At 38.7% G+C, this 9862-nt stretch overlaps 4 protein-coding genes across 4 annotated transcripts; 1 reads left to right on the plus strand and 3 right to left on the minus strand.

Annotated features, from left to right (window-relative positions):
* Window positions 1-2070: 2070 nt before the first annotated feature.
* On the minus strand, window positions 2071-3099 carry LOC136984197 (uncharacterized). Its single transcript, XM_067281120.1, has one exon. The coding sequence runs from the start codon at window positions 3097-3099 to the stop codon at window positions 2071-2073; it is 1029 nt and encodes a 342-aa protein (XP_067137221.1).
* Window positions 3100-3506: 407 nt separating this feature from the next.
* Window positions 3507-4313, minus strand: LOC136984212 (uncharacterized). The gene has a single exon (XM_067281122.1). It carries the CDS (start codon window positions 4311-4313, stop codon window positions 3507-3509), a length of 807 nt encoding a protein of 268 aa, XP_067137223.1.
* A 214-nt stretch (window positions 4314-4527) lies between these two features.
* LOC136984217 (uncharacterized) lies at window positions 4528-8645 on the minus strand. The gene is made up of 2 exons (XM_067281127.1): window positions 8379-8645; window positions 4528-6516 (listed from the first exon to the last, which is right to left on the minus strand). The coding sequence occupies exons 1-2, from the start codon at window positions 8643-8645 to the stop codon at window positions 4528-4530; spliced, it is 2256 nt and encodes a 751-aa protein (XP_067137228.1).
* A 545-nt stretch (window positions 8646-9190) lies between these two features.
* LOC136984229 (uncharacterized) lies at window positions 9191-9862 on the plus strand. The gene has a single exon (XM_067281132.1). It carries the CDS (start codon window positions 9191-9193, stop codon window positions 9860-9862), a length of 672 nt encoding a protein of 223 aa, XP_067137233.1.

Below are 9862 nucleotides of genomic sequence, written 5' to 3' on the forward strand. Positions count from 1 at the left end.
AACCCTGAGATGTAGTGTTGTTCTCCAGTGCTGCATAGTGTTTTGGAAGAATACAATGAGTGGTGAATGTATTTTGTACATGTGTAGAATATGTAGCAGCCAGTTGTGTTGAACACTGTCGAATACTTTTCTGTAGTCTATATAAGCCATGTGTATGTTTCTGTGTTGTTTGTGTGCTTGCCGTAGAATGACTGAATCTATGAGTAACTGTTCTTTGCATCCCCTGTGATTTCTACGGCAGCCTTTTTGTTGTTCCGTTAGAATGTCGTGTTCTTCAACATGTTTGTATATTTTGTTTGCGATACAGGATGTCAATAATTTGTAGAGTGTTGGAAGACATGTAATTGGTCTGTATTGTGTGGGGTCTGTGGTATTGTTGTTTTTAGGTTTCATGTAGGTGATGCCCTGAGTAAGAAAATTTGGCATGTCTTGTGGATTGATGATGATGTGTGTTAGGTGTTTAGCTAGTTCCTGGTGCAGTGATGTAAACTTTTTGTCCCAGAAATTGTGAATGTTGTCTACACCAGGTGTCTTCCAGTTGTGTGCTCTGTTAACAGTGTATTGGAAATCATATATGTTTATTTCAGCACAGGGCATAGTTTGTATGTTGTGCAAGTTTCTGTTCTCCTCCTCGATCCAGCCTGCATCGGCATTGTGCGTGACAGCACTGGACCAAAGAGAAGACCAATATGTTGTGAGTTCTTCTTCTGTTGGTGTGTCACTGTGCTGTGTATCAGTGTTTGCTTTGTTATTAATTTGTCTGTAAGAGTGTTTTTCATTGTTTTTAAATAATTTATTTTGTTGTTTTCATAGTATACATGTACTGTACATCTGTAAGGTCTCTTACAACAATATTTGCCTATTGTTAGGTTTATCCTTTATTCATATCCATTAACCTTGCCAACATCATATTTGTCCTTTGCAAAAACTGATTTATATTTTTCTATTAATTTATTTATTTTTGTTTTTTCACCTTCCTTCAAATGATTTATTTTCATTTGAAAATTTTCTACTATAACATGTTCATTAAAATTTATTTTGTATTCTTTTGATGTGCTTTTATCTGGTTCATTATTTAATTCTGTATTTATTTCTTTATTTGTAAAAGTTTTCTTCCCTTTTCAGATTTAGTTTCTGAGTTATTTCTAAGTTTCATCTTGGATTAGTTGGAATGTTTTTATCAAATCCAATCCTATCAAAAAATCATCATCGAAATTTTGTTTATCAATTATATATACATCTATCCATTTTTCCAATTCAAAGATTTTTATTTTTAAATTCATCAAACCATTAGTCTTTCTAACACCATTAATTGTTACTAGGTTTGCTTCATTCAAATTACTTCCTTTTCCTTTTAGTTTCAGTAATTTAGAATTAACCAGAGACACATTGGAACCTGAATCATACACTCCATATACTTTTAATTTATTACTCAGTAGTAGTTTGACCTTTATTAATGGCGTTACTATTCGTTTTTTTTTTATCAGTCTCATTTAACTCAGTTTCAATTCTTGTATTGTTCACATGTCTAATATATTTTTTTTCTTTCTTTCTCATCCTTTTTTATGTTGAACCAACATGTATCTTCTGGGTGATAACGAATATTTTTATTTAATATTTCACAAATTTTACATGGGGAAGTTCTTCATTTCTATTATTTGTTTTGATATTTCCATATTTCTTTTTTGGTGCATAACTTTTTTTTCATCATGTGTTCATACTTGCTCACCTCATTAAACAAGCTGACTGTATCTTCTATTGCTTCTCTGTCAATCTTATTTAGTATGAATTCTGGTAAACCGGCTGCAATAAGATCCACCATTGTACCTGTATCGATTGATCTTCTCATCTCCAATAAAAGGTGTTTTTTTCTTATTGCATAATCCAACAATGAACCTTTTTTATATTTAAACTAGCTTACCCGTCTCGCGTTGCTGTGATTTCAGAAGAAAGGAAATTCAAGCAAACTCGTTATAATAAAATTCAATTTACATTTTATTATTTTTACTGAAACTTATTATTAATTTTCATCGGGAAAACATTTCAAAGTGTCGTTTCAATTCTATTTATTTATTGGAGTGCTTGTGGATACACGATATTTTTTGTTTTTCTGTCTGGTGCGTACACGAATAAATCAGAAGGTTTTCCGACGCGTGAGCTGGCCACATACAGTTGTCTATGTGAGAAGCACGGATTCTCCAAATCTAGCCCACACACTTGCAACGATTGTCCCTGTGCTTTGTTGATGGTCATTGCAAAAGCGATTCGCACCGGAAACTGCAAACGTTTGAATTCAAATGGCATATCTGTTGGGATCGTTGGAATACGTGGCAACAGTACATCTTCCCCCTTGAATTTCCCATTTAAAATTGTAGCTTCGATGACATCGTTCATCATCTTTTTCACCGAAAGTCTTGTACCGTTGCAAAGTCGTGGTGGATTGATGTTTCGAAGAAGAATGATAGGCACACCAATTTTTAATGTTAAAATGTGCGGTGGCATTCCTGGCAAATCTAGTGAATTCAAGAATTCTGTTGGGTAATTGACAACTTCGTCTTGATTCATAACAGTGTCGATGGACTTATACGTTGTTGCTTCGCCTGGTATTCTGTTTTGAATGCTGAAGTTGATGTCATTGACATCGTTGTTCTTAGCTGCTAATATAGCACGTGCACTGAGCCACTGATGATTTTTGTAATTCCGTGCGATATTTGGGAAAACCTTTTGAATCAATTTGTCTTTGGTTGATGTTATCTTACAAAAGTTTGTTGGCAATGTGATACATTGTGTAGATCTGTTTATTGCCATCTTTCCATTCCCAATATCCAGCAATTGTTTTGCGAAACGTTCGGCGGATACATCATTTTGTAGTTCAACACGCATATTGGTTTTCAAAGTCAATTTCTTTACATGTCGCCATAGAACTGATGATTTGAGGCATGCATTAAGTTCATCGGCGGGTGTTGAACGTGGTATAACTGGCAGAGTTTGTCGAAAATCACCAGATAATAAAATGAGTGCTCCCCCGAAGGGCTGTCCATTTCCTCTCAAATCTTTCAGTGTACGATCAAGCGCTTCCAATGCTTTTTTGTGAGCCATTGTGCATTCGTCCCATATGATAAGTTTACATGTTTGGAGAACTTTGCCCATTCCGGAATTTTTGGTGATATTGCATGTTGGCGTCTCAGTGGTTTGCAAATTCAATGGCAACTTTCAGTGATGAATGCGCTGTTCGACCACCATCCAATAGTGTTGCCGCAATTCCAGATGATGCAATTGCCAGTGCAATTTTATTCTGTGATCGAACGGTTGCCAAAATTAGCGAAATGAGAAAAGTTTTACCTGTACCTCCGGGCGCATCTATGAAGTACAATCCGCCTTTTTGATATGTAATTGCTTGCATTATTGTGTCATATACAACACGTTGTTCTGAAACCAACTTTGGAAGATTCGTTTCAACAAATGTACCCAAATCATCGACATCGAAGTGTGTTTCACGTTGCAAATCACGTTGCGATCGAAACCAACGTTTCATTATACACGTGTGGTGTAAATTGCATGTCCGGATTCTGATTCGTTGCTCGCAAACGATGTAGGATGTCTTCACTCATGCAATCTTTGTATTTTTCCCAAAGATCTTTCGGATTGGATGGGAAACACGTTGTCAATATTATCGCAAATAACGTGCGTATTTGCTGTGGTTGAGCAGTGTTCGATGCATCAGTGAGTGTTGTGTCCCAATGTGCATCGTTTTCAAGAAGATTTAATTCTTGGCAAGCCTCTCGATAGGTCGCACATACTTCACCATTTACTGTTCTCAGTTCTTGGAAGGATTTCGGTCCACGTACGTTAACTAACAGTAATTGCAAGTAAAAACATTCTTGATTGTTTGGATGAACTGTATACAGACGGTCTAACGCGTCGGACGAATATAAATTCGTATGTCCTTCAACTGGTTTGCCCTGTTTACGACGTTGAAACTTTTTCGCTGATGCATTCCATGTGTAGTATTTTGGCACTTCTGAGTAAAGTAGCGTTTTTGCGAACAAATCATCCGTGCACAATGAGAAGAACGCAGTTAACATTGTTTTCGGTGGCGATAATGCTCTTGCATGTACATTCTCCGTTGTAAAATACACACGCTGTCCATTTTCAAGATGTACTGCCAAATGAACAACTGTTGGATGACGTTCATGAATTGGAAATGAGAAAATACGCCAAATTGCTTCATTGCTACTAATGTAGCGTCCCAATTCATATTGATCGATTTCATTGATTGGTGCAGATGCATTTCCCACTCCAAAAATTGCCATATCACTTCCTTTGTTGACATATTTGAAAATGTATTTGATCGATTTCACTGAACTACAATATTCGACATTGATGTGTGCTTTGAAAGTCTTTGAGAGTAATGGCGAATACGGCACAACCCAACGATTATCGACTTCAATTTCATTGTCGCGTACTTTTAGAGTGATGAATTTGCCACCATCTTCAGTTGATCGTCGACGATATTGTGGATATCCATCATTTCCAGTGTAAGTCTCGTGGATAGCGTTTCGTGCATTTTCCATCCTTCATGCACGGAGAATTGTTGTTGATCGCGCCGCATGGACCATGAATCATGTTGTTGGTAACGACTTCGAATAAGCCTGGATCAATGTTGACATCTGGTATTTCTGCTGAGATGACTTCATCAATTTTGTCTGGTGTAATTTTATCGATCAGCCAAATCAAAATGTGTGCATGCGGTAATCCTCTTTTCTGCCATTCAATGGAATACATCCAACAGCGTGTCTCTCCAAAAACATGATGTTTGACAATGAAATCCATCATAGATTTCAATTTTTGTTTGAACACACGTGCAATGATGTCATGGCGATCCGAAGACGATTGTCCAGGCAACAGAAGATCTTTAATTTCTTCCCACGTAGGATTGCATGTGAATGTTACGAATAAATCTGGACGGCCGTATGCGCGAACATAAGTCATTGCATCTTGTGCGTATTCATGCATGTGCCGTGGGCTTCCTGTGAATGTAGCTGGCAGTATGACCATTTTTCCCAGTTCATTGGGATTGCCATCAGTAGCAATTGCATCGCGTAAATGAACATATTCTTCAGAGCGCAGCTTGGTTTGATTCAGTCGAATGAAAAGAAGTCGTTCAGTCTCGATTTTTGCGTACATATCGACAACATATTGATGGAATAATTTCCGACATTTCAAAATGTGATTGTCTGTGTTCTCACGAATCATCAATCGATAAGAATAGTAATTCATGGCACTGACTTTCTTATTGGTCTCCCTATCTGTTTGTGGATTTCTCATTTTGATGTTGAAATGATATCCATCTTCTCCTTGCCAGAATAAAATTGGATATTGCAATGCATCGTATGAGCGATGAGTTTCGGAGACTCGCTGAACATTACCATCTCTGCGATGAAGAACTATATCACGCGAGTTAAATTCTTCGCCAACTATGACGATCGCCACTTCATCAATTGTTGGTGCGTTGTATTGTCTTTCGTGTTGGCCGGCTGGTGTTTTGTCAGCTCTAATGACAACTACGTAATCATCAGCTGGCATTCGCTCGAGGGCCGTCCTGAACAGTCGAACTAATTCGTTATGTTCATCGAATAAATTTTGTAATGCAGCAACAATTTCTCGATTAGTGCCGGTATTGAATCGACAACGTTGATCAACTTGTTCATCAGTGGCTCCCATGAAATAAATTTGGAGAAATTTGTGATCTGCATCCGGCAGTGGTAGAAGTGATCCAGTACGATGATAAATTTGCCCTTGCACTTTGAACGTTGGCATGTAATTGTCACGTATGATTTCTGTTGCACCAAACGATGTCATTTGGAAACATGAATTGTACTTGCGTATGTTTGCCAAGAAATGTTTCGACTGGCTTGTGTCACCTGATACCAACGATGATAATGGTTCGGGTGGTAAATGCAATTCTGGCAATTTCACTTTTCCACCTGCGCAGCACATTCCTGTAGTTTCATTTTTGAATTTCAAAGCATGGCAAAATTTGCATAATTTGTCCATTTTTTCAATAACGACACTTCGATGAAGACTGTAATCATAATCAGCATCGTAATGAAACGCAGCAAGATTCAAATCAGCGTGCAGTGTCCATCTGGATCGAACATTGCGTTCTCGATTCGTTCCTAGTCTTGCTCCCCGTTGGTCAATTGTTTCCTTCGAGCGGGCTTGAGCAGTATGTACTCGATCGGTTTCCAATCTTGATTCTCGTTGCTCGTTCGTTTGAGAAGAACGGGCTTGAGCAGTGCGTACTCGATCGGTTTCCAATCTCGATTCTCGTTGCTCGTTCGTTTGAAGAAGAACGGGCTTGAGCAGTGTGTACTCGATTGGTTTCCAATCTCGATTCTCGTTGCTCGTCTGTTTCTGAAGCTCGTAATGCCTTTTTCTTTCGTGCTTGAGATGTAGATCGACCAATCGATTGACGTTTGGGGGGCATAACTGTCGGCGATGCTTGCAAATTCGCTGAGAAAAATGGGAAAAATCAGTATTCGAAAGAATTATTCGATTTCGAATTTATTCGAAGAATTATTCAAATTTTTAAATCGATTCAACTCACTGTTAAATGTCTCTCTGTCTCTCTCTCACTACTTCTCACTACTTTTCACTACTGCTTCTGGTCTACTCTCTTGTCTGACTTTTTCTTTCTGACCCTGAGACTTCTTGAGTCTTGTCTCTGACTTTCTATCTGACTCTTTGATCGGGTTGGAGCTCCCTTTTTAAACACTTCCAGCACGAGAAAGTTTGTCATCAGACGATGATTTATATGGTAGTGTCGTCATCGGGTGATGATTTATTGGCGGTTTCGTCATCGTAGCTGAGATGATTGTTTTATTTTGTTGTTTGATAATTACATCTAACTTTTGTAGAGTCATCATCTTGTTGATGTGACTCATCTTTGTTTTGTGACAGCTCTCATCATTATTCATTGATTGCTTTGACTAAGTTCTTCGTTTAATGTGTAAACATTGTAGAAGTGACACTCGGTGCCGTGGAAGGGGGGTGCGATGTTTCCCACTTTTATATTTTTAATCCTTTACAAATTAATTTAATTACTTAATTGCTCCTTTCTGTTTTCCTTGGCATGTCAGTTTTCTGATAGTTGGATAATAAACCGTTTCTACTCTAATTCGTCTCTTTAAACCATTTTAAGTTGATATTAAAATTTGGAAATGGGAGTACCTAGATCGGTAAATTAGGCAAATTTCCTCATACAACTTCGGTTGTTGTTTAAGATACAGTTAAAGTTTTAACAAAGGTCAAGTGAATACATAATTAGCAAAAATAAAGTGATTAAACAAAAATTATTACAAATAACACTTCATAAATACATATATAAAGATATTTTTGGAAGGAGGGAAATGGTGGCCTTCACATATGCCAGAAACCTTTGTGGGAGTGTATTAAACAACTTCCCAAAGTTTCATGGCAATCGGATAAATGGTGTAGTAATGCATGAAGGACAGACAGCCAGACAGACACATTCGTTTTAATATATATAGATAACACTTCCCCGTGGGGGGAATTTCAAAAAATCCCTTCTTAGTGTACATTCTCTTGACGTACCCTATTAAAACACAATTAAACACGCATCTAAAATAGTATAATAAAAGTCGGAGTTCTTCACAGTAAGCCTTAATCCTGTCTCTCTCCGTCGCAAGGAAATATCGAAAAATCCCTTTTTAGTGTATATTCTGTTGACGTAACCTATTAAAATGCAATCAAAAACGCAAAAAACCGCATGTAAAATAATATAATAGAAGCTGAGTTCTTCACGGTAAGCCTTAATCCTGTCCATCTCCCCCCAGTGGGGGAATTTAGACGTGTATATTATATACAAACACTTGCGTATTCGAATGCAACGTTGTGTCAAAATTCAAAAGGAATCGGTAGGAACAAACAAACGTTATATTTTATTTATATAGATAGATAGAAAATGATCTGCTTTAGTCCATTCTAACAGAAAAGCATAATGCCTCACAGAAAAGCCAACTTAGGTCGTCAGAAGTTAGCACCATCTGTTGGACATGAAAGCCTTAATCCATATATAAATATATTTTTGAAAGGGGGAAATAGTGGTCTTCACATATGCCACAAACCTTCGCGGGAGTGTATTAAACAACTTCCCAAAGTTTCATGGCAATCGGATAAATAGTGTGGTAATGCATGAAGGACAGACACACAGACACACACACAGACAGACATACATTCGTTCTTATATATATAGATAACAATGCATTGGTGACAGGGCTTTATACCTTGCTTGCAAATGACTCACAGAATTTTTCTTTTTATGTTGACCATTCTGCATTAATTGTTAATTTTACAATCATGGAACTGTACCAGTCTGCACAACTCTGATCCATAAACAGCCTCAGCATTTCAATTTTCTTCTCATCTGTTTTCACATCGAAGCGGATGCATTCCTTTTCAACCCCTCGATGTGGGTTTTTGTCCGTGGTGAGGGGATCTCCCAGAGATGGTTTAGTATCTCTTCTTTGCCATCCCTGGGATCTGAACGCCCACCCACGTGTTTGACGTGCATGGTGTCCCGTATGCCGGAAAGGGGGATCCTGGTAGTTGAGGGGCAACATAACGTCCCCAACACACTGCTTTGGCCCCTGCTTCGGATAAACGGGAGGCTCAAATTAGGCTCCGTTTGAGTCAATCGGCTGGTCGTTGAGTCACTTTTGACCTTGGCTTGGAGTCAACCGATCGGTGCAGACCGGGCAGACACGTCAGACAAGATGTGCTCTTCTCGACTGCATCGTGAGGGTATAGCTCCTGGGAAACCCTGGTGTGACGGTCTATGGGAGTCTCTCAAGTGATGGCATCCCCTTGTTGGGCCCCATGGTGGGTGGGGTCACTAGGAGCTGAATAGTTATTTCTAAAAATGGATTCATCAAAATCAAAAATTGCAAGCAATGATGCATCACCACCAAAGGAAGTCAGTTCCTCAGGCCAACCAGCTTATCTCATTGTGCATAGTTCTGGTGAAAAACCTGTCTAAGCGTTCCCCTTTCTTAATTCAAAAGTTGTTTGAATAAACTATTGGGCATCTGAAGAAAATACAAAAATTGAGGTCAGGGACCTACTGATAGAAGCAGCCTCCTCTCAACAGTCAGCAAAGCTTTTGAAAATGACATCTCTAGGAGACATAAAAGTCACCATCACACCACACGCAAGTTTGAACTCATCACGTGGTGTGATATCTGAGATTGATCTGATGTCTGAAGATGAATCAGATATCCAGATCGGTCTTGCAGATGAATGTGTCACTGCTGTTCGACGCATCTCCATTCGTCGTGATAGCAAGTTGATATTGACTAAACATCTCCTTCTCACTTTCGGAAAGCCGACATTGTCATCATTTGTTACTGCAGGATATCTGCGCTGCGCAGTTCATCCGTATATTCCAAATCCGCTGCGTTGCTTTAAATGCCAGCGATTTGGACATTCCCAGACCTATTGTCGAGGCGAAAGCTTATGTGCACAGTGTGAAACTGAAGGTCACAACAGTACTGGATGTAAAAGTACGCCACACTGTGTGAACTGCAAAGATGCCCATCCTTCCTACTCACGGAAGTGCCATGCATGGCAAAGAGAAAAAGAGATCCAACGGGTAAAAACTGTGAAAAACATCTCATATCCAGAGGGTCGTCGCATGGTCACTCCAAGTGCACCTATGCAACAAAAGACATTTGCTGCCATGTTGAAATCTACTAAGACATGTGGGGTTCAAACAGATATTTTTGTCTCCCCAAGTGAATCTCTCACACGCCATGCAAAATGTTTAATACTCCGTCTATGA

This window comes from Centruroides vittatus, unplaced genomic scaffold (genome assembly GCF_030686945.1).
Source record: "Centruroides vittatus isolate TY-2023 unplaced genomic scaffold, ASM3068694v2 contig_120, whole genome shotgun sequence".
In the NCBI taxonomy this organism is placed as follows: domain Eukaryota; kingdom Metazoa; phylum Arthropoda; class Arachnida; order Scorpiones; family Buthidae; genus Centruroides; species Centruroides vittatus.